Source organism: Sorex araneus, chromosome 3 (assembly GCF_027595985.1).
Source record: "Sorex araneus isolate mSorAra2 chromosome 3, mSorAra2.pri, whole genome shotgun sequence".
NCBI lineage: Eukaryota > Metazoa > Chordata > Mammalia > Eulipotyphla > Soricidae > Sorex > Sorex araneus.
In genome coordinates this window covers 24,429,042-24,456,165 of record NC_073304.1, presented here as the reverse complement: position 1 = coordinate 24,456,165, position 27,124 = coordinate 24,429,042, and the positions used below count along the sequence as shown (strand labels likewise).

The window sequence follows — 27,124 nt, the reverse complement described above, 5'->3', positions numbered from 1 at the left end:
GGGTAGGGCATTTGCCTTGCTCGAGGTCGACCCGGGTTTGATTCCCAGCATCCCATATGATCCCCTGAGCACCGCCAGGAGTGATTCCTGAGTGCATGAGCCAGGAGTAACCCCTGTGCATCGCCAGGTGTGACCCAAATAGCAAAAAAAAAAAAAAAAGACGGTGCCCTGGGGAGGAGCTTAGAAAGGGCCCGCCCCGCCAGCACACAGTGGGGCAAAGGGGGCTGCCTCTCCGCTCCCAGGCTCAGCCACCAGCCCTGACCACCCGCTCTGCTTTCTGCAACCCCCCTGCTGTGTGTCCCAGGAGGCACCGGAGAAGCCGCACCCCGTCCTGCTCCTGACCGCCAGACTCACTCCTTCCTCTTAGATCCCGGGACAGGTGGGCCATCAATAAATCCTGGGCTCGGACGTCACTCAGCACAGACAGCCCCAGGCCCCAGACGAGACCCCCCACACACACACTTCCATTGAAGGGGCCCCTCGAAGGAATCGGGGTCCCCTTCTGGGCTGTCCTCAGGCAGGCCCGCTGGCTGCACTTCCTGTCCACGCCTCCTCCCCTCTCCTGCTCTTCACCCTGAGGTAAGGGCACCCAGTACCCTCTGCTCTTCTCATTCCCTCCCGTCCCCTCAGCCGCTTCCAAACTCCCACCCACGACGTCGCCTGCCCAGACCTGCGAGCAGCCCTGGGCTGCCTGCCCACCGCGTCATGGGGCACGTCCCCCCACTTGGCCCAGGGCCCCTCAGGTCGTTATCCCAAACTGAGAGAGCCCCTGCCCTGGCCGCCACTGCACACTGATGTTCCCCCTCTCTTCAGCCCACCTGGGGCCTGGGCTCCGCTCAGCAGCGTTGGGAACAGCTGAGCCCCCCGCATCTCCTTCCGGTCGGCCCCAGCGCCCCTGGCCAGGACCACTGCCAGCGCCTCCTCGCTGATGCTTACCCAACCTGGCAGCCTCCCGATCGCCTCCCAGCGCCGGGGCCAGAGAGGCCTGCAAACGGCAGATCACAGCGTGTCCTCTGCTCGCCTCGTCCTCCGTGGTCCTAATCGCCCGCCCCAAGCCCTCAGCTGTGGCCCATCAAGATAACAGCTCATCAGGGGCTGGAGCGGGTAGGGTGTTTGCCTTGTATGTGGCCGACCCGGGTTCGATCCCCAGCATCCCATATGGTCCCCTGAGCACCGCCAGGAGTAGTTCCTGAGTGCAGAGCCAAGAGTAACCCCTGAGCATTGCCAGGTGTGACCCCCCCCCCAAAAAAAAAAAAGATAATAGCTCATCCTCCCCTCTCTCCCCCTCTGACACAAGGCCCACCTTTACAAAGACTCCCCCCACACACAGGGCAGACGCCTCTGTGCTCCTGAGACACCCCGCCCCCAGGTCCTGCTGCTCCTCCCCTGGCCTTCCTGTCCCCAGCACTGAGAACCAGGATGGAGGCAGCATGGATAGAGGGTCTCTGAGCCCCCCAGGGATCAGGCCGCACCCAGGCTGAGGCTCACCCGGCGCTGAGGAGCTAGGATAGGACCGAGCGAGCTGGCTCACTTCTCTCAGGGACCTCGGGAAAAGTGTCCAGGGCATGGACACCTGGACACCTGGAAGAGTGGGTCCAGAGGGAACCCAGATAGCAGCCGGAGACTGTTGGGGGGACACAAGTTTCCACCCAAGTGGGAGCCCTGGGAAGCTTGGAGGAGGAGCGGGAGGGAGAGAGGAAGAGGACGTTCTGGGGCTGGAGGGAGGCTCCAGGGCCACCATTGCTCCCCTGCCCCCCGCAGGCTCCTGGCCCAGCCCTGGCCCCAGGACGGAGCAGGTGAAGGGATAAGGAGGACAGGGACACTGGCTCAGCTGGGGCCCGGGAGGGCCTGACCCAGGCCCAGCAGGACTCCGAAGAGGAGGGCAGCCCCCAGAGGTCCTCCCTTCCCCAGTGCCACGGGGTGCAGGGGTCAGAGACCCCTAAGCCTCTGCTTTTTGTTTTTGTTTTTTTTTCTTTTCTTTTTGGGTCACACCTGGCGATGCACAGGGGTTAACCCTGGCTCTGCACTCAGGAATCACTCCTGGCGGTGTTCAGGGGACCATATGGGATGCTGGAAATCGAACCCAGGTCTTCCGTGTGCAAGGCAAACGCCCTACCCGCTGTGCTATCGTTCCAGCCCCTGTTTTTTTTGTTTTAGGTTTTTTTTTTTTTTTTTTTTTTTGCTTTTTGGGTCACACCCGGCGATGCACAGGGGTTACTCCTGGCTCTGCACTCAGGAATCACTCCTGGCGGTGCTCAGGGGACCATATGGGATGCTGCGAATCAAACCCAGGTCTTCTGTGTGCAAGGCAAATGCCCTCCCCGCTGTGCTATTTCTCCAGCCCCCACCCCTGAGCCTCTGAAGGGGCAAGGCCAGGGCCATGCTGAGGACTGTCTGCAGGGGCAAGCGCTCCCCACCAACCCCTTGGGTTACCCCCAAGTACCAAGCTGGCCTGGCTATCAGAGGGGGCTTGGTTGGGCTGTTTTGGTCAGGTGAGGGGAGCAGCCACAGAAAAGTATCCCCTTGTGTCCCCCTCTTGTCCTGCCTAAGAACACCAGCTTCTCTCTCTCTCTCTCTCTCTCTCTCTCTCTCTCTCTCTCTCTCTCTCCCACACACACACACTTCCCTTCAGACCACCTGTATTTCAGAGGACTCCCCGTCCCAGTCACCGGGCCAGCTCACCCCCCTGCACCCGCGGTGGACACAGTTGGGCACCCCGAGTCAGGAATGGGGCAGGGGCCAGCCCTTGTCTGACAGAGCAACAGAGCGTGGCTGCTGACAGCTCCTCAGCCCTAGGAGGTGGTCACATGATCGTCTGGGCCCAGACCCAGGGACGCAGTGCTAATTCCCCGTGTCCACGTGGTCCAGCATTCCAGAGCTGCGTCCCCTTGGGGGCTGGCTGCCAGTGCCACTGCCCGGCCCCCAACCCCTGTGCCCTCAGAGCTCTCAGTGTCCCCAGTGCCCCAAATCTTCCAGAGGCAGCCCGAGGGGGCTTCAGGGGAGCATGGCCTTCAAGTCCAGCGCTCACGCTGCTGCTGTGACTGCCCAGGAGGGCCAGGTGTGTGCGAGGGAGCCAGGTGGGCACAGTTACCACCACCTCACCTGGGAGATGGAGGTCGGAGCCCCCTGCGAAGCACACTGCCCCGGAGACCGCTCACAGCACCAGCCTCCGAGGTCAGCCAGAACGAAGGAGAAGTTGATGGGTGGCCCCCTGGCCAGCCCTCGGGCCGCCCCGTTCAACAATGCTTCGGCCTTGTTCTGGGCTTTCAGTCGTTTCTGGGACTGACACGCCAGGAAGCCATTCGGCCAGACCCCCAAGCCATCGGGAGTGGTGGGGGAGGGTAGGGAACATGCTATTGACGGGGTGGGGGAGGTTTTGGACTTTATGGGGGGGGGTCAAAGCCCATCTCCCTAAACCCCAGTTTTTCTAGAGAACTCCTCAAGCTACACAGACATGCGGTGTGGGCCAAAGACAGACAGACAGACAGACAGACACACACACTCACACACACACCCTTTGGCTCAGGATGCTGTGCAGAATCATAGCTTCTCCGGGCTATGCTAAGGAGCCAAGTCTGGTTCTGACCTTCCTCCTTGCTCTCCACATGTCCTAACACCTACCCCACGAGGTCAGGAGGATGGGCCAGGTCAGAGCACGGGCCAGGAGGGAGGCGCAACGAGTGGAGGCCCACAGGGAAGCAGGTATGTCCTCCCTCGAGTGTGCCCCAACCCGGAGACCCCCGGGCAGAACACTTCCCGCATGGAGCCGAGTACCTTCCTGCAGACTCACATCTGCTGGGGACTCGTTTGCTGCTGTTGCTGTGGTTGGCTTTTTTTTTTTTTTCAGTGGGGAGGGGAGGGACATACGGGGGTGGGGGTACTCAGGGCATATTCTCGGTGGTGCTCAGGGGACCATATGCAGTGCTGGGATTTGAGCCCGGGTTAGTCACCTGCAAGGCAAGCCTCATTTGTGGCCCCTCATGTGTGACTCCAAGAGACAGGAGAACCCAGCCAAAGAGCGAATAGCCACTTCTTTCCCCTGTGAGGACAGGCAGCGACTCCCCGCAGGGCAATCCACCTCACACATTAGATTTATAATTTCATCAATTATGCACACACCGTTTTTGTCCACCTCTCTGTTCTGCCAAAACTAGGCCAGAGACACCTCATTCTTTTTTTTTGCGGGGGGGGGGGGTCACACCTGGCGATGCTAGGGGTTACCCCTGGCTCAGCACTGAGGAATTACTCCTGGCGGTGCTTGAGGGACTATATGAGATGCCGGGGATGGAATCCCGGCCAGCTGCCGGCAAGACAAACACCCCCCATCTGGCTCTCCTCTCGCTCTTGCCCACAGCTCATTCTTTCTTTTCTTTTCTTTCTTTCTTTCTTTCTTTCTTTCTTTCTTTCTTTCTTTCTTTCTTTCTTTCTTTCTTTCTTTCTTTCTTTCTTTCTTTCTTTCTTTCTTTCTTTCTTTCTCTCTCTTTCTTTCTTTCTCTCTTTCTTTCTTTCTTTCTTTCTTTCTTTCCTTCCTTCCTTCCTTCCTTCCTTCCTTCCTTCCTTCCTTCCTTCCTTCCTTCCTTCCTTCTTTCTTTCTTTCTTTCTTTCTTTCTTTCTTTCTTTCTTTCTTTCTTTCTTTCTTTCTTTCTTTCTTTTTGCGTCACACCCGGTGATGCACAGGGGTCACTCCTGGCTTTTGCACTCAGGAATTACTCCTGGCGATGCTCAGGGGACCATATGGGATGCTGGGAATCAAACCCGGGTCTGCCTCGTGCAAGGCAAATGCCCTACCCGCTGTGCTATCGCTCCAGCCTCCACAGCTCATTCTTTAAACCTGGGGACAGTGGGTCGCTGGGTATAACTTCAGGACAGCCTGACTCCAGGAACCCGAGTGCAGAGCCTGTCTGTCCCCAGCATCCCCAGCCTGGGAAATGTCTTCTCTCATGGGGCTTCTGACGGTTCCCCTCTCCCCCGCCCCAGTCACACTGGCTGGCACTGGTCCAGCTCACAGGAGACTCTGGGATGTAGGGCAGGGTTGATCGACAAGACTTAAGCTGGGAGCCAGGTTTTCCTGGATCCTGAGGTCATAAATCTGAGGTCCTTTGCATGGGGCTCCGTAGGTATCTTCGCAAGACACCAGCCTCTAGGCAGCCCTGGGTTTGCCTCCTGGTGTGTTTGGATGGCCTTGGGTATTTGATATCAACAAACTCAGTGGGCACATCTGTAAAATGGGGATATGCCACACACCAGCAAGCTCCCTGGGTACTTGCTGGCATAATATGTATGTACCTACTGGGCATGTCACAAAGAACCTAGCATGTGGGACCTCAGGAAGGTACAGAAAGCATTTCACCAGGTGAGCTTAATGGACATTCTAGCTCTAATTTCATATTTTGGTGGGGCAGGGGTTGAGGAGGGTGTTGGAGACATACCGGGTTGTGTCTGAGCTGCTTCTGGCTCTGCACTCAGGGATCACTCCTGGTAGTGTTCATGGGACCATACGGGATGTCAAAGATTGAACCTGGGTCAGTGGCATGCAAGGCAAATGCCCTACCCACTGTGCTATCTCTCTGGCCCCCTAATTTTCTTGATTCGCTAAAGAATAAAAAAAAAATGTGAATTTCAGTGTGCTCATTGCATGAACCTGGCACCTTCCATTTAGTAACATCAGCACGCACACCCGTGGCTTGAACAGGTCCCTAAGTGAATGCAGAATGCCTGCAGGTTGGGAGAACAAGGTCCAAAATGACCATCAGCCTATTTTCTCAAAGCTGTTGAATTAAATCCTCTTTGATTTACCCCCACGCCCACCGAAACACCCTGCTTAGATGAGTTGTACAAACAATGCATATCAATGAATACAGTATGGATTGCTAACTGTTGGTCACTTGGCTCTTGGGGGGGATGGGAGAGAGAATAGAAGGGAGGAGGTGAGGGGCCAGGGAGAAGGTGAAGGAGGCCCAGGGTCTTCCTGGGACTCCTGAATGGCTGAGACCCACAGGATCCTAGGAAACGTGCAACGTGCAACGTGTGGAGCATCAGGGCAAAGGGAGGGATCAAAGTAAGGCTATTTAAATCTCCTAGACTCGCAGCTCCAGGGGTCAGGGCAGAGGAAGGTCACATGGATCCAGAAAGAGAGAAGGGAGAGCAGCCTTGAACAATCGGCCACCGGCTATGGTAAACTTTAATTAACTGCGCCATTATAATTCACTTCCAGCCTGAGTTGCACCTCAGCCGCTCTCTCCCTCCCACCCCCTCCCTGCTGTCTCCTTGGTCTTTCAGGCAGACTTCTTTCCTGAAAGCCAACTGGCCTCCTTTGCTGGATGCCTCATTATTATAGTGGCTGCTTCTCCTGCTAATGACACGCAGCAATAAGAAGAGGGAGGGGAAAAAAGGACACAGTTCTCAGCTCTTAATGACAGGCCCCTCTCCCACCTCTGTGCGCTGAGCCAGGGGTCATAACAAGCCTCAATCCTGCCTCAATCCTTAAAGCTCCTGCAGGTAACGCCACAGCACTGGAGAGGGAGGCAGCTGCAGGCCGGCAGCAGGAGTGGCTGTGTCGAGGGTGGGATTGGAGCTGGTTCCCACCGAAAGCCTGGGACCATCCTCACCCGATGCACACCCTGACAGATAAGCCACTCGCCAAGTTCTCTTGCACCTGATCCGGGCTGGCTGGGGCGCCGTCTGCCGCTCCTTCCTGCATTGGTGGTAAATTGTGGCCTGACACTCAGCCTCTGTATCCTCGGGCTGCTGCGCTTCACCCATCTGAAGAGTGGTGAGTGGGGGGTGGGGAGCACCTCAGAGATCTTCCAGGCGAAACATGCTTGGCTTTTATTAATGAGCTTATGAGCAAAGCCAACCCAGACCTTCAAGTGAAATGTGTGATTGGTAGCCAGGCGCGGATGGGTTTTAGAATTAACTCTTCCTGCAGTCTGCTATGCATTATCACCCCCAAGTTAATTACCCCTGAGGATGAAAATAGGTTCCATGACTCATAAGCACCAATACAACACTTGGCAGCAGATGAAAATGCAAGGACACATTTGCAGGAAGCTGACACGCATATCTATTTATATGTGGGGAGATTCTTAAAGAGGTGAGACAGGCACCTCCCAGGTACCAGGATTAAGAGGCTGCAGCAGATCCATCAACTGGAATTTATCCACACTCCACACTCCACACACACACACACACACACACACACACACACACACACACACACACAGAGTCATGGTTTCCACTCTTCAGCAATGATGATAGCAAAGCAGGAACAGAAACTACAAGGCTGTTATTAACAGCAAGTCCCAACACCCACCCAGCCCCACACTGGTTCCGCACTAACTGGTGATTTGCTCTCCCCCAAACGTGCCTGTGTCCATACCCCTCCCCACCCTCCTGCTCCGACTCCCATGGGAACCAGCTAGGAGTGGGGTGGAGGGCAGGGGGACCATCAGATCCCTTCTCTCCTTGATGGGGACCACTCCGGGCAGGAACCTGGGGTGAGATGCAACCAGGAATCGCAGAAAGGACCACAGGCTTTGTTTTGCTCCCCCTGGTTTTCTCCACCTCTTCTCCCTGCCTCTGAGGAAAGCACAGGGCTTGAACCTGCATTGCTTCCGGGTCCCTAGGTCTGGAGGGCTCTAGTCAGGGGCTCTGCCAACTTCCCCACCCCTGGCACCTCCCTCACACACCCTTAAGAGAAGTTGGCTAGGGGAGTAGGGTATTTCCTCAGTCATTAGAAGGGCTTTATATGGTGTCCTAGGTGACCTTTGCCTCAGCAACTGTTTTTTTTTTTTCCTCTTCCCCATTTGTTGCAGCTGCTTACTACTGCAAAGTCAAATATCCATCCTTCAGAAAAATTTACCAGGACCAGTGGGGGGAGAAAAAACAGGATCAAGAAGTCAAGCATCTGCCTGGGGGCTTCGGTTTCCTAGGCGCCCACTTCCCTCTGACATCCTCGAGGGCTTCCCATCTCTAAGTCATGTTTCCATTGGGCCTGCAGTGACTTCTGTAGCCATTTCTGTCACATCTCAGAGGCAAAGCATCGTCACATCCTCTTTTGGTTTGGATTCCCTCCACCCCCGCAAACACACACTTGCCCTAGTGTATCAGCAGTCTCCTGGCCACAGGGGGGAGGGGCCAAAAAGCTGGGGTGCTCTTGAGGGGTGGGGAGGAAGAGATGCTGAAGAAACAGAAAGTGCTTAGTCAGCAACTGTCCCAGCCAAGAGGTGAAAGTACAGAACCTGGAGGGGGGGCGGGGGGAGACAGCCCCACTTCCTCCTCCAGCACCAGGATGCTATGTTCAGGTAGGGAGGGTGTCATCCCCCACCCCGACCCCAGATACACACACAATGGGGCTATGCAGCCTGAGTCCTAGAAAAACAAACTGGCTGACTCAGGGCAGGATTAATATCAATTGAATTTATTACAAGTTACTAAGCTCCAAGGCACATTACAGTGTTCTGTTAAACTACAGAAATGTATAAAGGACAAACAGAGCAGATTCTCCAGGTCTAGCATTTCGCTCTACTGTTCAAAAGCATCCGTGCATCAAGAAAGCAAAAAACAAAACGACACGTGAAGATCCAACACATTCAGGTCAGGAGAAACAAACCAAAACATTTTCCCTCACAAACTTGCAACAGAAAACACCTCCGCTCCCCCCCACACCCCCCTTTACCATTTTGCAAACAAAAACAAGAAAAAAAAACAAAACAAAACAGAACAAAATTAAGTGAAGACTTCAACACTTGGGGCTGTTTAGAATGAAGCTTTCACCAGTTTATAGCATCATATATATTTTTTTTTAGGCAGCAACACTGGCCTTGGCAAAAAAAAAAAAGTCATTTTGTGTTTTTTTTCCTTTCAGAGAGTGCATAACATTTACAAAAATACACACCAGCAGCTTTCGTTGCTAAGGGCTATTAATTCTGTACCTAAGCAAACACTCTGACACCAAATAAATGCTAACGAATATGATGCAAATGACCCAACCAATATGATACTGCATAACGCAAACCAGCTTATCCTTCAAATGAAGAAGTTAACATACCTTTGTTTCAAAATATAGAAACATACGACGAAAATAATGTCTATACATAAGACTAACTTTTTGCAGTTTTGTTATATTCACAATTCTACATCTGGGGGTGGGAGGGAAGGGTAGGTCCATGTGGACTAGGGAGGGGCCCTCCGGGCTGGAGAGGGGGCTGGTCAGCTCTCGTGGCTCAAGGGTCTCTCTCCTTTTTCACTTTTACATCCCCAGCGAGGATAGTCGCGATTTCACCCTGCATGAAGGCCCACGGTACATTCGACCCAACCAGGGGGCATTTCTCCCCGCTGGGGCAGTACACCTCGCCGGTGGCCCCCTGGGCCTTGATACTCTCTCTAGAGCAAGGGAAGCAGAATTTGTGGCTGGGGACGGACGGGCACTGGACGAAATGCGTGTCCTCCAAGCGTTCGTGGCAAATGGTACAGCAGAGGGGCCCGCTGTTGGCCAGGGGGGAATCCGGAATGTTTTGGGGATGCACTTGGTCCATGGCCGGGTGGGAGCTGGGCGGCGGCGGCGCCACCTGTAAGTTCAGGTCCCCGTTCCGGGACGCCAGGCGCCGCTGGCCCGGCACGGAGGCGGGCGACACGGGGCTGCCGCTGTTGCGCCGCGCCGAGGCGGTGGTGGAGTGCACGGAGCTGCCGTCCTTGGGCGAGTGCGCCGTGCCCAGCGTGTCCGCCACCGACATTAGCGCCGCCATGGGGGACGGCCCGTTCTGCGGGGCGCTCTCGGGCGGGGTGGTCCGGTTGGAGTGCGGGCCCAGGGGCGGCGGCGGCGGCGGCGGCGGCCCCCCCGCCGCGTGGCCCGGCGCCGCGAAGCCCCCCGCCGACATGGTGAGCTTCAGGGCCTCGCTCTGGTTCGCCATCCACTGCTGCCGCTGCTGCTCCTCTCCCAGCTTCAGCGCGCCGTCGGCCGAGTCCGGGGGCTCGGGGGACGCCTTCCTCTTGCGCAGGCTGGCGGCCGCGGCCCGGCCCGTCGGGGTGGCGGGCGGCAGCGCCCCGGTGCCCGGGGGCGCGCTGGGGGCGCGGCTGAGACTCACCAGCGCCGTGGGCAGCATGGGGCAGCTGGCGTCCAGGTAGGGCTGCGGCAGCATGTCGGCGCCCGGCACGCCCTCCTTGAAGAAGCGCACGGCCTCGGGCAGCAGGTCCCCAAGCAGGCGCCAGTCCCCGGAGCCGTGCTTCTTCTCGTACTCCAGGTACTTGAAGCCGGAGGACAGGCCCCGGCCGAAGTCCTTCATGCAGTCCTGGTACATCTGCTTGGCCACGCCGGACGCGCTCGAGTACACGTTGCCCGAGCCCGTGGGGTACTCGATGAACAGCTTCAGCTCGTAGTCCATGCCGGGCTTGGAGACGGCGTCGAAGGCGAAGACGCGGCCCAGCAGCGAGTGGTCCTTCTTGAAGCGCACCTCGTAGGGCGTGCAGCCGGCCAGTGTGAGCAGCGTGTCGCGGACCATCTTGGGCTTGTTGGCCCACTCCTCGGCGCGGTTGCGCAGGCTCTCGCTCAGCTCCGCCAGGGCCTCGGCGTTGCGCTGCTTCTCCTTCAGCTCCCGCTCGGGGTCGGTGCTCGACACGGAGCCGGGCCTTTTGCCACCGGCACCCACGCCCACCTCGGCCCCCGACGCGGCCGCCGAGGTGGAGGACGCGGCCGCCGAAGCCGCGGCCGAGACGCCCGGGGGCGCTCCGAGGCAGGCGGGCCCGCCCGGGGCGCCCGGGGGCGCGGGCGTCGGGGGTCCCCGGCCGCCCAGGCCGTGGGGCGGCGGCGGGGGCAGCACGGCGGCGCTGGCCGGGCCGTTGAGCAGCGTCTGCGGCAGCAGGTTGGGAGGCACGGCGAGCTGGGGGCCGCCGCCGCCGCCCGGGTTGGGCAGCCCCGTCACCAGCCCGCCGTGCGTCCCGCGCCGGGACGCCACCGACGCCGCGGCGGACGACGAGTTGGGGCTCTGGCGGTTCAGCTCCGGAGGTCCCTCCTCGGCGGTGGGCTTGGGGAAGCCGTTGGGGCCACCCAGGCCGTTGGGCAGCCGCGCGGCGTGGCTGCTGCTGCCCAGGCTCACCGGCGGCGGCGGGTACTCGAAGCGGCTGCGCTGCTCCACGGCCGCGGCGGCGGCGGCGGCAGCGGCGGCCGCGGCGCTCAGCCCGTAGCGCTCCAGGCCGGAGGCTGCCGCCAGCACCGCGGGCTTGCTGGAGCCATCGACGTGGTTCAGCTGCTGCTGCTGCTGCTGCTGCTGCTGCGCGGTGGCCGCCGCCGCCGCCGCCTCCTTAGCCGACAGGGCCACCGTCTTGACCCCGACGGGCGGCGGCGGCCCGGGGGAGCGGCCGTCCTGGAAGCAGCCGTGCGCCCGCTTCAGCTGGCGCGCCGTCTCGATCACGAACTCGATGCGATCGGCGCCCTCGTAGTTGACGCAACCGCGGCACACGGGTTCCGAGAAGTCCCAGATCATGGCCCAGGGCATGCGGGGCAGGTCGCACAGGTAGCAGGACTGTCTCCGGGACGAGGACACCTGCGCCGCCGACATGATGCCGGCCCCGGGGAAGGTAGGCCCCCGCCCGGGCGGTCTCCGCGGCGCCTTCTCCTCCGGGAGCACCGGCCGGCTGCAGAGGGAGTCCGACTGCGGGGGAAGGAGGGAGGAGGCGGGGGGGGGGGGGCGAGAAAGTTCTGCCCCTGGGGCTGGAGGGGGCGCGAGTCTCCACCGCCGGGGCGGCCGCCGAGCTCAGTCAGCCCCGCGCCCCCACCTCCTACTGCGGCTGTCTCGTCGGGAAGGGAGTTCAGGCGCCTTCTTCCTGGTGCCGCGGACCCGGGCTGGCAGCTCCGGGCCCAGGGGGAGGGGGCGAGGGTGCCGGGTGCTGGCCGCCGTTGGCTCTGGGCCCCCTCCCCGGAGTGGCTGGTGCGTGGAGGCTTGAAAGGGGCTGTCTCTTCCTCTCCCCTGGGGGGCCCCCTAGGAGCTGCGTCCTCTCCCCGCCGGGCTCCCCGGGGCGCGGGCTAGAGGGTTCAGTGCCACCCGGTGGTGCCCGGGTCCGATCTTGCTGAAGACGCCGCGGCTTCCCCGCCCCGGAGCACCGCGGGCGGGAGTGGAGTGGGGGGCGGGGGGCGTCCGCCGGGAGAGCCGGAGCTTCTCCCCCTCCGCAGCAGCGTTGGCCGTTCGGCTGGCGGCGGCGGCGGCAGCGGCGGGCTCTGCACGGCCGGAGAGAGCCGCCCGCGGCCCCGGCTTCCAGGACGCACGCGAGCGAGCGAGCGAGCCCCGGAGCGCACGCACGCACGCAGGCTCCCGCCGCCCCCGGGCCCGGCCGGCGGCGCTCACGTCGGCCGCAGCCCGGCTCGCATCCCTTCCCGCTCGCGCTCGCCCGGAATGTGGGGTTGTGATTGTTACTCTACGTTCCGGAGGCGCGGCTCGGCGCTGCCGCTCGCGCTGCGGCTCGCGCTGTCCCCGGCTCGGCCGCGCGGGATGCCGCCCGGGCGGAGCGCTGACGTCACCGCCATGCTCTGCACCAGTTCTCTTCCTCCCACCCCCCTCCCCGCACCCCCCTTTTACACTTCCTCCGTCGGCGGAGCCCACTTGTTGCTGCGGAGAGGCGCATGCGCGGCAGGCCGCCCAGATTCCTCCCCAGCGGGCCCCTCCTCCGCGCCGCCGCCCTCCCCTCCCCCTCGCCGCGAGAGAGTGTGTATGTGTGTGTGTGTCTGTGTGTGTGCGCGCGCGTGTGTACAACAGCTGAGGCCCCGAGAGCTAAAGCTGGAAGTCCAGGACCGGGGGTGGAATTTAAACAGACGCTGACCTTTCCTTTCCCCGCCCGGCTTTCCCAAGTCAAAAAAGCGCACTTAAAAAACTACCAGCGTCGTTTCCTAGCCCGCTCCCGGCCCCACCCCGGGGGCAGAGGATTTGAATGTGCCGGTTCGAGATAATTTGCGCCGCGAAAATTTCCTAAGAGGGTGGCCGGCCCATTTCGGCGACAGTCAGGCCGTTTTCCCTTAGCTCTTCCAGTCATTGCTATCGATGACGCCGGAGCACCTGCAAAATTCGCGGTTTTCCAAACCGGCCAGAGAAAGGCCTTTTCCATTTGTGTTTGTGCCCTAAGTCTAGGAGCCCGAGCTTTAAACGACGGAGCTAAATGAATCCAGGATGAGCTACCCACCCTCCCCCAGCCGCACTCTTAAAAAAAAATTTTTTTTTGGCTGAATAAAGAAGCGCCCCGAGGCCTTTAAGGAAAACAGTCTCCTGGCTGGGCTGAACACAGCTGCGGTTGGGGGCAGGGAGAGGGAGGTGCTAGAGAGGCCAAACAGGTGAGTGTTTTTTTTCCGGGTTTGATAAAAGAAGGTGGGGGTAGCTCTTAATAAAAGCGCTATCACTTGCTCGGCGCAGTTTTGAAAGTTCTTTCTCACGTGCTGTGATTTAATCCTGTCGTTTGCCAGATGACTGAGCCTGCCATGATTTCTTTTACCTGCTCGTTATTATGGCTTATTGCAGAACAGATAGGTTAGTCGCAGTGCTAACTGGGGCATTTCAACGGATCCTTGCAAGTGTTGGAATCTGCCTAACCCCCCTCTCTCCCTCCCTCTCCCCATGAAAATTTAAATAAATCCTTGGCCTGGCTGGAGGAGGGGAGGGGCTTAATGGGATTTCAGGCTTTGGAGTGGGGGAGATCTCTCCATCTTGTTGTGACCCTTGTGCTAGTTCCTTTCCCTTGCATAACCTGTTTTTCATCTGTTAAATGGGATCAGAGCCCCCAATTTATTGAGATGTTGTTTTATTGGTTACAAAAGGAAGAAACTCAACTGAGGCTTGCTATGGGCCAGACATTGCTAACTGTTTCACTTGCATCATTAACCTCCTAATATTTTCCATAAGATAGATTCTGTTAGATTCTATTATTTCCTTTGCTTTCACAGGTTAGGAAAATAAAGAGGTTAATTCCATTGTCCAAGGTCACATGGACCTTAGAGAGGGAATTGGGACCTGAGTTCAGTAAATCTGAGTTGAGAGGTGGCTTTTGGAACAAAACTACCATCTTTGGCTCTCAGAGGTGGTTTTGAGTACTCACACGTTCCACCACACCCCTCCCCCCCTTTTTTTGGTTACACGCAATCTCCAGGAAAGTGCTTTGTAAATACACCTTCATACCCAACTCTCACCCTCCCCTTCCAAACAGATTGTGCCACTGAATTCTTCCATATACAGCAGTTGCAGAGCTGCCACTGTCACAGATGGTAACATAAATATGCCCTACTGTAAGTCGCGCACGGTGTCAGGCTCACAGGAAGCCAGCAGGAAGCGTAGTAAGTGTGGAGATTCTTACTGACACGCGGGTTGCTACTGTTGCTAGTTAACCTGTGAAGACATCGTTATTCTTTCATTTCTGTCTCTCTAGCTGCGCGGATGGGCCACACCCTGCAGTGCCTGGGAAGGGCATGGCAGCCGGGAATGGAACCCATCTGCCTCCCTAGCTTGTGCACCACAGCTTGAGCCACATCCCCAGCCCCACGGGTCATCGTCCTTACCTCTTACTACAAACTGTAGCTGAGTTCAGTTGAGGCAGCCAGAAGTATTTTTATTTCACCTGACCTTCAGAGTCTGTGCCCCGCCCTGTACTCCCCAGTGCCACTTTCCAGCTTATTTGGGGGCCCTTGGATGCAAAAGAAAGGGAGATTTTTTTTTTTTAGGATCCGAAGAAGGGGGCGGGGAGGAAGAGCCCTTGGGAGCCCCTCTTTTCTTTCATCTTAGAACAGCCAGATTTCTGTTTTTGCAAAACAGTGAGCTCATTGCACTCCCCCAAAATAATAAACTTTCCCTGGCCGGCTACTCCCGGTGCTGAGTCCTATGTCAAAGGCTGCTCCCAGATCATTGCCTCACCCTCCCAGACTGCCGTCCACCCCTGCAGCAGCTGCCCCAGAGAGTCAAGACACCCAGACAGGGGCTTAGGGAGAGTTAGCTTTGCCCCGGCTGGCTCACTCATTTCTTGACGATTATTATTTGAACACCCTGCCCCTTTATTAAGCCCAAAATACTGAGGAATAACAACTCAGCCCCACCCCTCTAGCCAGGCAGTGAGGGAGGAAGCCAGTTGGATTCTCTGTCATAGTGTTCTGTTTGGTATGCGCACACATATGTCTCCATCTCCTTGTCTGTCTCTGTCTTCGCTGTTACTAAAGGAGAGCTATATTTACACGTCCTCTCGCTGGGTGGAGTTAGAAATAAACATGCATTTAAACAAACTTCCGTTGCAGCCTCATAATCCTTTCAGTTTTCAAGGCAGAGCCCTCCTCCGGATGGATATACCCTTACCCCCGAAAAGAATCCCTATCACGTATGGTGATAAATTTCATCTTGATTGCATGCCTGCGATGGCCCTATTTGGGATTGTGAAAGAAACAAGAAGACCAGTGTTTCCGAGATCAATTTCCCTCGGAGGAGAGAATCACATTTGATAATATTGTCCCCCACCCAAGCGGGTGGGAGAGTGAACAGGCAGGGTGGGGGCTCCTGTCTCTAGGCAGTGAGACAGTTTTGACGGTGAGGTCTAGAAGACAAGCAGAACCCGAGTCAACGAGGCAAAAGCAGAAACGCCTCCCCCCAGTCCCTCAAATTGCTGTCTTCCCCAGCTATCCTTGTGAGTCTGGAGAAGCTGCGTTTAGCCGGTGCACCAAGGTCACTGTCCATCTGGCCTCCGGAAAGGAGGTCCAGCATCTCACAGGGCCCAGCAGTCCGCCTCTGATCCTGAGCCCCTTGCCCTGCCCGTCTGTAGCAGAGATGGGTGGGCTGGGGCATCTCTTAAATCCTGGCATCCCTGCTGCCAGCTGGTTGGGCCTCAGCCAGAGCAGAGCTAAACCTCGCAGTCACCCGGCCAAGCACTGCCTGAGAAAGGCCTTTTTTGGTAACACTAAGCCCCGGGCCTTAAAGCAGGACCCTGTTCATCAGCTCCAGTAGTTGGAAACAAACATCTCCGTTGGGCAGCCGTGGACGTCGCTAAGGCCCCACCCAGTGCTTCCCCGGAACTCCAAGGACATGGCCTGAATCCCGAGCGTGCAAAAGGGCACGGTGGAAATGTAGGGGGCGGGGGGGATCCACTGGGCACGGTGATTTGCCCGGGTTCCGTGGCGGAAGTGTTTGCCTTTTCTTCAAGGATTAATCCTGGTATTTAATAATAAAAAGGAAAAAAAAAAAGCATTAACTTGGGCCAGGGCACAGGGTTACGCAAGAGCCACTCGAGCGTGAAATCCCAAGGAACACAGTGATTCGCTGAGAACCCCGGGGGAGGCGAGCCTGCGCCGCCGCCAGGACCTGCCCAGCCCCAGGCGCGCGGGCAGCCGGGCGCTCCGTGCAAAATTGGGTGGAAGGAAAATGCCTTCGTGGTTGGTGCTGGCACGGCGGCGGCCGCGAGCCTGCAGATTTCTGACTGCTTTCTTCCTAAGGGGCGGGGAGCTGGGGAGGGAGAAAAGGGGCGGGGAGGCGGGGGAGGGGGAGAGTCGCGTCTGGTTCCTGCCTCCTCCTGCCCGCTTGCCAGGGCACGGGGGAGCCCAGCGCTGTCCTCAGCAAAAAAAATAAAATAAAATAAAATAAATTTTTTTTTAGGTCCCAAAATAAAGAAATCCTGGACTGAACCTCCGAGGGTTCAGGCCTAGTAGAGAAAAAGAGGAATGAACGAGACAAGGGTGCTATTCACGGATCCGGTTGGGTTAAAACAAAACACCCACAAACCCAAGAACGGGGAAGGCGAGCTTGGAGGAGGAGATGGGAGCCAGGGGAGGAAGTGGGGTGGGGAGCCTGGCAGGGGGCGTCGAGACTACAGGTGCTCGGTGCTCGGAGCGCTGACCCTCCCACCCCACCAGCGCCCAGGCCTCCGCGAGGAGCCGGGGTGCCAGGCGGGTGCCCACCAGCTCGCGCCGGAGCGGGGATTTCCAGCGCCAGGCTCGGAGACTCGACGCCGCCGGCGCTTTCCTGCCAGCGCCGCCAGAAGGCGGGGCTGCGCGCGGTCCCTCGGTCAAGTCTGGTAGGTCAAATCTAGTACAAGGGCAGCTGTCCCTGCTGGGCCTCCTTGGGGGTGGACGAGCCAGAATGTCCAAATAGTCGGACTTGTCCGAGCTGGGCAGGTCAACACGAAAACTCGGGAGAAAGGGGGAAGGCAGGGCCCTTGACGCCGAGTACATATTTACAAGCGCCTGTTCAAGGTGGACTTGGCTGACCCCACGCGGCTGGGTGACCTTGAGCAAATCATTGGAATCTTGGGTCTGTGAAATGGGGATTTTTTTTTCTTTTTGGGTCACACCCGGCAATGCACAGGGGTTACTCCTGGCTCTTCACTCAGGAACCACTACTGGCCATGCTCAGGGGACCATATGGGATGCTGGGGATCGAATTCGGGTTAGTCGCTTGCAAGGCAAACGCCCTACCCGCTGTGCTATCGCTCCAGTCCCCAAAACGGGGATATTTTGCACTGCCTCCTCTGCCTGCTTCATTGGTCTCTGTGGACCCCATAATATTATGATGCACTTAATCAGCATGTAAGAGATCGTGAACAATATAATGGCCAACATTTGTCCCCGGCTCTAAAGCTCAAAATGCCCAGACATTATCTCACCAGTCCCCACACGCACCGTGTGAGGTAGGTGTTACTTTCATCACCATCCTGTAGAGGTGAAAGCAGAAGAAGAAACCCCCGGGTCCCTAGTTCTAGACCTAGCATTGCCACTGCAGCACAGTGTTCGCTGGTCTGGAGTGGGAGAAGAGGGTCAGTTCCAGATGCCTCTAAGAAACAAGCAAGGAGAAGACCCCACCCTACAGGAATCTGCAGGTTGCTTACCCGGTCTGAGCCAGAGTTGTGGCTCAGGGGTCAGAGGCCTTGCTTGTAGGCGGCACATTGGTACTATTGTGCTATTATATTGGTATTATATAGCAATACTATGGTATTATTGCTGACAACAATCACACCATTTCTGTTCCAGTGGCTGCAAGATTTTGCACAAATGAGCACGTTATTTGGGAGTTAGAGTCACTCACCATTCAGCTCGCAGCAAGTTTGTATGGAGCTGCCTCCCTCCCTCCCTCCCTGATCTTCTTTCTCTTCTGCATTTTCTCTAACTTGCTGCCCGCAGAAGTGGAGAAGGCCTGAAGTCCTCGAGAACACTGAAATCTTTAGGATCTAATTTACTGAGTTACCCTAAGGCGATTTATTTATTCTTGCTGCTGTTGTTGTTGGGCCACACCTAGCTGTGCTTGGGAATGAAAAGCAGAAGCTCCGATGTGCAGAGAGAGTACCCTCAGGTACTTGCCTTGCGCATCGCCAACCCAGGACTGAGCCTTGAAACCTCATCCAGTCCCCAGAGCACAACCAGGAGTGACCCCTGAACACAAAACCAAATATAAATCTAAAGGCATCTCAGGTGAACCCTCGCCGCACCCAAAAATAAAATGGGACTAAGCATCCAGTCACAACCACCCTCTGTGGTCACCTAACTCAGTTCAGGCTGTGAACACAGCCACCTCGCATGCGCCATCGTATGGTTGAGCCTGGGGTCACACTGTATTTATGCAACTATTCTGATCACTTCCCTTTTGTTTCCAAGCAGAAACTGGGCCCGGTGGCTTTCCACTCTGCACTTGTGAACCCTTGTGAACCTGCGCTCTTCCATCTGCCGTTCGTTCCTTCCCCCATTTAGTTAAAGAGCTCTTTCCAAGGGCCAAGCAATCTAATGATGAATAAGATTGGCTCCAGCTCAGATGCTAGAAGCTTCCACTTCCTCATAGGCGCCCTACTTTTCTCATACAAGAGCCCCAAAGTCACTAGAAATAGTGCTGACTCAACCGTCCAACCAGCCGCATGATTGCCTTTAATTGATTCTCTCTGGACGATATTAAAACCTGTTCTCGGGTTGGAGAGGTATAGGACAGGGGTCGAGGGCACTTGCCTTGCCCTTGACTGACCCAGGTTCAATCCCCCACATATCATATGGTTCCCCAAGCATTGCCAGGAGTGACTCATGAGCACAGAGCCAAGAGTAAGCCCTGAGCATTGCCAGCTGTGTCCCCAAAACCCAACTAATAAAACTTGTTCTTGCAGGAGGGGGTGCTGGAGTCCACTTTTTTTTGGGGGGGGTCACACCGAGCGATGCACAGGGGTTACTCCTGGCTCTGCACTCAGGAATTACCCCGGGGGGGGGGAACTAGGGGACCATATGGGATGCTGGGAATCGAACCCGAGTTGGCCGCATGCAAGGCAAACGCCCTACCCGCTGTGCTATTGCTCCAGCCCCTGGAGCCCACGTTTGATGCGTGAGAGCCTGGGGTTCTATTCCCAGCACCACACGGTTTCTGAGCAATGCTGGGTGTGGCCCCCAAATAAGCAAAACCCAAAAACCTGTTCTCCCTACTCCAGGGCTTCCCTTGCAAGTCTGAAAGTTAATACCTGGGGCTGTAGGGAGGCAGGCCCTGTTAGGAATCCCTTTTTCCAGAGCTCAGCCCTTCCGGGTTAAATAGCCGCAGAGAGTGCCACACAATTCATCTTGCCCCTAGAGTGGCCAGCCAAGCTCCTCTGGTCTTCCAGATGGACCAGCCCTGCCTGCCAGCCCCCAAGAGCTAGACTGAGACAAAGCAGCAAGGTTACACTTGTCATCTCTCTCCTTTAAAGCACCAGGATCTTTCACTCCCCAATCTGGGAGTGCTGAAGCTTGGAACGGTTGAGATTTATTTGGGGCTTTTACTTTTTTGGTCAATTTGGAAAGAAAAGAGGCAATGACCTCTCCGCTTTAAAAAACAAAACTAGGCAGGAAGTGTGCCGGGCCTGAGTGGCAGGGACTAAGGAGGTAATTACAGGTTTTTGTTCAGCATTTTCATGTAATTAAATCCAAAGGAAAGCGAGCCCCACCGACCCCACCAGGCTTCTGGACTGCAGGGTAGGGAAGAGGTGAGGTGCCTGGGAGAGGCCGGTGAGAAATGGCTTTGCTTCTCAGGCCGAGGAGAAGAGGGGTTCTTGCCTTTTATTAATAGTTGTACATTCCTTTTCTAAAAGGGAGTCGATTATTCATCTTTTATTCGGTGCCACTGCACGCGCCTTGGTGACATTTCCCAGCCGCGCTCATTTCCCTTCAACCGTAGGCTCTCCCGCCCCCCCATGCCCCCCCACTTTTTCATATTGCCTCGTTCTGCCTGGTTGGCCGCACAATAAACCCACGGCAAAATCCACGGCCGGCTGTCTCGCTCACAGCGTTACCGCCATCCTAGCGAGCCCGGACACTGCCCTTCCTTTTGTTGTGATCTTTTTTTTTTCTTTCTGGTTTTCCCTGACGACCCTGCACCACCCCACCCGCCCCAGCCTTCCCCGCGGCCGCCTCGGTTTCCCCGGCAGGGCGCGGTGCGCGTGCGCACGCTGGTAGTGGTGGTGGTGGGGGGGTGCGGGGTGGAGGGGTCGGTCCAGCCACGGTCCCAGGCGCTGGAAATGGGTCGCAGGCGTGCGGACGCGGGGGGCCCCTCCCCCAGCCCAGCCCGCCGGGTTCCTGCGACGTTTCCTGGACGTTGAGAGCCGGCCGCAAGAATGAATCCACTGTCAGCTCACATTCGGAAGGCAGGAAACCCGACCCAGCCCCAAACCACGCGCCCCGAAGGGGCACTCGCCTTTTCCCGGAGGGCAGGCCTCGGGCGCCCCCGCCGGGCTTCCTCCTCCTACCCGCCTCCCCCCTCCCTCACCCCCTTCACCTACTCTTCCCAAGAACAGATTGTTTATTAGGACGGGCAGCCAAGAAACCTACTCCTGTTTCTGGCCTCCGCCAGAGATTAATCACACTTGGGAAACGCACCAAAACTTGACGCGGTTGGGGCGGGGCGGAGGCGAAGAGGGATGGGGGGGGGGGTGTTAAAAGGAAAGATCGATAATTGTGTTATTTGATTAGCTGACCAAATCGGTACTACCTGTCCCTTGCTTTCAGTAAGTCAGCGCAGAGAACTACGTTATATTTCATTCCAGCCCTCCCTCCAGCACCGCAGCCCCCCTCCCCCCGCCCCCCTCCTCTAACCGCCCCCCTTCTTTCCTAAGACTTCGCGTTTGATGCTTTAATAGTACTGACTGGCTTTTAATTCTGATTAACATTTCCAGCTGTGTGTGTGTGTGTGTGTGTGTGTATAGAGGGGAGGATTGGAAATACACATTCACAACACTCCCCTTTCATCCTTCTCTTTGAAATGACATAGAGATGGACTTGGCCTGGGTGTGTGTGTGTGTACGTGTGCAAGCGCGATTGGGGGGGGAGTTGTAGAGGTGGGGTTAAGGAGAGGAAGCCTGGAAAAATGGGGGGGGAGAGGAAGCAATTTATGTGCTTTGCCAAGGAAGCTAGTAAAATTCCTAAGGGAGAGCAAATAACCAAACTGACGGTTTTGGTGGGTTTTAGACCCTATGGGCAGGGAGATTCATGTTCCTCTTGCCCGACAGGTGGAAGTCAGGACACTAAATTTCCTGACAGGTGGAAGTCAGGATACCACACTCTCCCGTATGGCCTGGGAGGTGTCCCCTGGAAGAGGCTGCGGGTGGTCTGTTCTCACCAGATCCCTCTGCATTAAGGTATTTTTCCCTTGTTCATTGCAAGAGAGATGGCTTTTATTTTATTCACTTATTTGGGCTTGGGAACCACACCTAGCAGTTCCAGGGACCTTGGGGTGCAGGGGATTGAACCAGAGAGTCCCCCCATGATAAGGCAAGCATCTTAACTCCTGTACTATCGCTGTAGTTTTTTTTTTCTTTTTTTAAATCCAGGGCTGATAGATAAAAACCAGGGCTAGAACACGCCCCATAAAACATGGTCCCTAAGAGAAGGTGCAAAACCCATTTGATCCAAGATATAGATATCTCCGCCCTAGATTTTTCCCTTTGCTTTAACAACTCTGCAGACATCAGGTTAGCAAAAGGTAATAAATAGTCCTTGCACAGCGGGGTCTGCGCTAGTGAAAACAGTTTACTGAAATTAATGGGCCTCGCTTGAACCAAAACCTCCACTTTGGAATTAATGCCAGACATAGTTTTCCTGAATTCTATCCAAGTGCCTAAGCGGCAGACAATTTTCTTTCTATTTGTGCTGGAAAATCAAGCTGGACCCTTGATCTCAGCATAGATTATAATTTTTTTTTTTTAATTTCAGCACAGGGAACATTATGCCAATTTCCAGTTTCTGCTGCTAGCAGCTTTTATCCCCGAGTTGAGTTGTGCGGTCAGGAGTTAACTGGTCAACTATGCACTGCCCTCCCCCCTCCCCTCCCCTGCAGTCCCTCCTCATCCTCAGGCCTCAGAGCTTCCACCATGCCCGCCTGCCACCGCTGGAGATTCAAGGAAAGCTCCAGAAACTAGCTTCTCCATAACAATCCTCTCCCCACAGCTCCCCTGGGCTTTGGGAGAGCCAGGCTCGGAAAACAACACTGCAAGACCTGCCTTCCCACCCTCAGTGCGGCTCCAAAGCACCCCTACCCGCACGACCTCCCCCGCCCCCAACACACACCCCACCCCAAGCCAACCTGCTGCGGGGTTCAGGGTAGCTACAGTTCTAAACCGGCTTAAAAAATGATAATAATAATAATAATAAATAAAATGCTTAAGGTATTTCTAAGGCTGGAAGACACACCCCCAGAGGTTCTGGCAGGTCCCGGGGAGGCCTGAGCCCCGGGGCCATCCGCGTGTGCTGCAACCCTCCCCCCTTCCAAAACCCCCCCTCCTCCCGCCCCTTATTCAGAAAGGGCCGCTCGTGGGCAGCCGGCGCTCTGGTTTTCATTGTACAGGCTGCACTGGTGACACAGGACATGTGGAAAATTTTGAGGGCGCTGCGGTGAATGGCGTGGCGCGGGGGGAGGGGCGCGCGTTACTTTCCAGCTTCCGCTAAGTGCTTGGCCGCGGGCCAGGCGCTGGGGCTGCTGGGAAGCCAGAGCCTCCCCGCTCGCCCCTGCCAGCTTGAAGCAGCCCTGACAGTTCTGCTCCTTCCCAACTTGGCAGCCGTTCAAAGTGCTCTTTCATTTGAAATGCTGGAAGCCTGCCATGTGCAATGCAGATTTGCCGTGCCTGCGCGCAGAAGGAACTGATAAATGCCGTCGCCGTTGCCATGGGGACGGGAGGCTATCAGAATGGCCTTGTGATCCGCAGCCTCTCCGCGCGGCAGGCTCTCGGCTCTGCCTCCCGCCCCTCCTCCCTCCAGTCACGGAGACGGGGGAAATAAATGTTCTGGAAAAAGGTTAACCCTCCAAGCTCTGGATGCAAAAAAAAAAAAAGCAGCCGAGCCGCCGCTTCACCTCCCTCCCCACACGGCACTTGGTGACTTGGAAGGGCCAGCCTGGCCTTGCCCCACCGTCGGGGGTGGGGGTTGGGGGGGTTGCAGGGGGCGGGTCTCCCTCCGCACCCCTGCACCCAAACAATCACACCCTTCCCTCCCCCCCCCCCCAGGACCCGGCTTCCTGCTCGCTGGGGGCTTGCACAATGCTGTGTTTTTAATAGAGCTTTTCAGCGAGCCCCAGTGTCAGGCTTTTGAGTCATCACAACCCGGATGTAAACACAGCAGCCCCACATTCTGCACAGTTTGCGTGCATTTTTATCTTTTTAATAATATTTAGCTGCCAGCACGCCAGATATTTTAGCCAGCCACTGACATCATGCCGCTTCCATTTCAGGGAGAAAGCAGCCTGGCGGGGCCACCCCCCCCCTCCACTCCCCCCCCTTTCTCCCTCTCTTTCTCCCCGCCCAGAGATCTCAGCAAATCTGGATCTCTCTGAAGGCGTTTGATTGGAAGAGGCCATGGAGTCCCTTAGAACTGGGAGCTTTCAACTGGGCGTGACATCACCCTAGGCAGCAACAACAGACGATGTGTCCCAGTCCAGAACCAGACCCTGGGTGACGCGAGGTGAAAGGCAGCATGCAAGGGGACGGACGGAGCAGCTTTGCGGGAGCAGCTATCTGAAACCCAACAGGCTCGCGCCTCTAATACCCACTCTCCGGGGTGGCCTGTTTAATGGGAATAAATGAAATTCTCCATTCCAGCCAAGACCTACAGAGGCCAGCGAGGTTTAGTGATTTATTTACATTGAGCTCTATTTCTTCTCAGCCCAACTTGCTATTTCCTGAAGATTTCCTGAGCCGAAACCTTCGTTAATGTCCCCAGAAGAGACCATATTTTTTCCCCCCATGGCTTTCTCTATTTTCTGCGAAATATATTTCAGTGTGCTGTTTATGGAGTTTCAGCTTGCAGACCTTTATGTACTTTTTTAACACCTTGAGGCTGTCCCACGGAAAGCTGCCGTCCTTCTATTAAAGAGGGCTTTCTCTGCCTGCCTCAGCTCTGTTTGGGTCTGTGTGTCTCACAAGGGCTGGTTTCAGGAGCCGATCCAAGTCCAGAAACCTGTCTAGTGTGTGAAGCCCCTTTGACCAAACAGCCCCTGAGGCCTTCCCCCGCCCCCTTACATTTGAGCAACAGGAAGGCACATAGACCCCTAAGAGTTGTTTCTGCGTCCAGGCGTCGCTGACCTGGAGGTCGGGCTGTGGTCCAGATTCCTTCTCTGCAGTTTCTTTCACATCACTGTGTCAGCTTCAGATTGCTTTGTTGAGGTTGTTTTTTTTTTTTTTTTTCTGTTTGGGGGTGGCGGGGGTCATACCCAGCTGTGCTCAGGGTTTACTACTCCTGGCTCTGCGTTCAGGGATCATTCCTGGCAGTGCTCAGGGCACCATATACAGTGTCAGGGATAGAACCGGGGCCAGCAGGGTGCAAGGCAAAGCACCTTCCCCGCTGAACTGTGTTTCCAGGCCTTGAGTGTCAGCTTCTGAGCCTTGAGGCCGATCTTGCCAGGCTGATGCTCTGAGCTGCTCCAGTGGAATTTGCTGACTTCCAAGAGCCGCTTTCAACAAATATACTAATCCATAAAGGCCATCTGCTTCCCCTGGCCCCACGCAGGGCTGAAGAGGGGGCGCAAACAGGATTTTTAAGGCAGAATTGGCCCTTTCGACATAGAGGTAGACTAGGGAAGAAAATTGGGGTTGGGAACAGAACTCAGGTGATTCCCAAAGTCCCCCCCTTGCCACCTCCAGTCCAGCTAACCCCGTCAGCTGAGTGTGGGGCTCTGGCAGATGCCAAGCTCTGGCAAGTCCATGGCCGCATTTGCGGAGGTGATTCCTCTTTGGGCTCATGGACGTGTTTGTCCTGAGCACGGGTGCCGTTTCCATATTGCGCACAAGAATCATGGACTGCATTTTTCATCCTGGGCCACTGTGACAATTTTAAGCAGGAAGAACAAAGCAGATCATGATGAGCCTCTATCAGCGGGGACGAAGATTAAAAAAAAAAAATCTAGCCGAAGAGCTGACCACGTCCAACCAGGATGTGAGAGGTTTGCGTTCTGCCCATGGGGAGCAGCCTGTACCCTAATCTTGATGCCCACCCCCACATTTCAGGCCCCTCTTTCTGTGTGTCTGTTTCTGCCTCTCTGGATCATTGTCTGTCTGTTTCTCTCTCTTTCTCTCTCTGCTCTATGCTTATTTGATGGCTTCAAAGTTTGTTTGTTTGTTTGAAAAGGTTGTTTGCCTTCCTCTCCCAAATGGGAAGTTGATTTGCAAAAGTCTTTTGGGGGGCCCTGGAGCGCCTTCTCAGACGGAAGCCAGCCCAGCTATCTGATCTGTGGGGTTGTGGCTGGACGTGAACACAAGAGTTGGGGTGCAGCCCTCTGAGGAGCTGGCCTCCCAGAAGTCCACGGGTGAGGAAGGTCTGTCTGGGGGGTTGCTGGGGGGGGGGGGGTTGGGGAACAATTCCCTTTTGTTTTTGCTGCCTCGCATGTGACCAAAACTGCTGCCAGCTAATTTTAACTCCACCGAAGCACTGCTGGAAGAAAGAACGAGAAACGAACAAGCACGGAAACCTATCTTGCATCTGGAGAGAGAACCGCTGTGGGCTGGATAAAAGCTTTTTCAGCCCCTGTTCCTTCCTGTCTCAGCTTCCAGACTTGCATTATCGGTAACCTGAAAAATGATGAGTTTCACCAAATTCCTGGATGTTGCACAAGAAGACAATGAGTCTATTTTGGGTGCTGTGATTTGCCTGGCACGGACCCTGGAAACCATTGTTTTCAGGAGGGAGAATGCTTGGGGGTTTCCTGGGACTTTCCTTCTAGGGTCTTGAAGCCCCCACCGGTACCCGGGACCAGGGTGTTCTTCGTGGCAACCACAGAGGCCCCGGAGGGGCAGTGGGGGGTCGGCCACACTGCATGAGGGGAGCTGCGTGATCACTCCGGAGGTGTGAAGCCCTGCGTGGACGGTGGGTGTGTGTCAAGTAGGACAGCAGGCGGCAGGAAGGGTGGGGGAGAGCTGCCTCACAATCGCTGGGGCTGGAGGGACCCCTGGGAGCCAGGCCACCCCCTCTCCTGCACAGTGTCCATATCCACTTCCCGTTCCGGGAATGAAAGGCGGAACCTGGCCGAGTTCCGCACCCTGCTTACTGGATTCTCAAACGTTCTCATTTAAGAACGCAGTGGCTCATCGTGGCTGTCGGCTGGGGGTCAATGACTCGAGTGAAAACATCCAGACTCCCAAGGAGCTGAAGCGGGTCAGATGGGAGAGTGTGAAGTGAGGCGCCCCCCCCACCCCCCCCCGGGGCTCCCGCCTGAAGGGGCTGTGGTGTTTGTGGCTCAGGACTAATCAGAGGGGTCTCAGCAAAGTCCTGCCTGAGAATGGGAGGGAAGACCCCAGTGAATGCCAGACTCCTGGCCAGCAGCAGAGCCTGGTGGCATTTGTGCCGACAGCTGCCGAGGGCTCCAGCTGCCTCCTAAGCCATGTGCTGGGGCCTGCCCTGTCTAGCCAGCTTCGGTCTATTTAAAGGAGCCTGGCTGTCTGAGGCTCCTCGGCCCTCTGGGACCCGCACGCAGGGACCCCCTCCTCAAAAGCACAGGGAAGCTCCTCGAAGACATGAACTCCCCCCCTCGCCCCACTCCCCTCCACATCCCTCCACACCCCTGCCTCAACCTGCCCACAGTAGTCAGAATCTGTTGGCAAACGCCGAAATGAAGGTTCTGTTTACTGTTGTTGCAAAGGCTTGTTTTGAACGAGAGGTTGTGCTTTTAATTAAAAAGATGAGAGCTCATGAGTAAGTGAGCAT

The 27,124-nt window shown here is 56.5% G+C and overlaps 2 protein-coding genes across 2 annotated transcripts in view; one reads left to right on the top strand and one right to left on the bottom strand.

Annotated features, from left to right (window-relative positions):
• Nucleotides 1-8,398: 8,398 nt before the first annotated feature.
• IRF2BPL (interferon regulatory factor 2 binding protein like) lies at nt 8,399-11,687 on the bottom strand. The gene has a single exon (XM_055133386.1). The coding sequence runs from the start codon at nt 11,553-11,555 to the stop codon at nt 9,225-9,227; it is 2,331 nt and encodes a 776-aa protein (XP_054989361.1). The 5' UTR covers nt 11,556-11,687; the 3' UTR covers nt 8,399-9,224.
• Nucleotides 11,461-27,124, top strand: part of CIPC (CLOCK interacting pacemaker) — an 80,929-nt gene continuing 65,265 nt past the window's right edge. The window contains exon 1 of the mRNA XM_055133387.1: nt 11,461-11,574. The gene's annotated coding sequence lies outside the window, so the exon portion shown is untranslated. The remainder of the gene's footprint in view (nt 11,575-27,124) is intronic.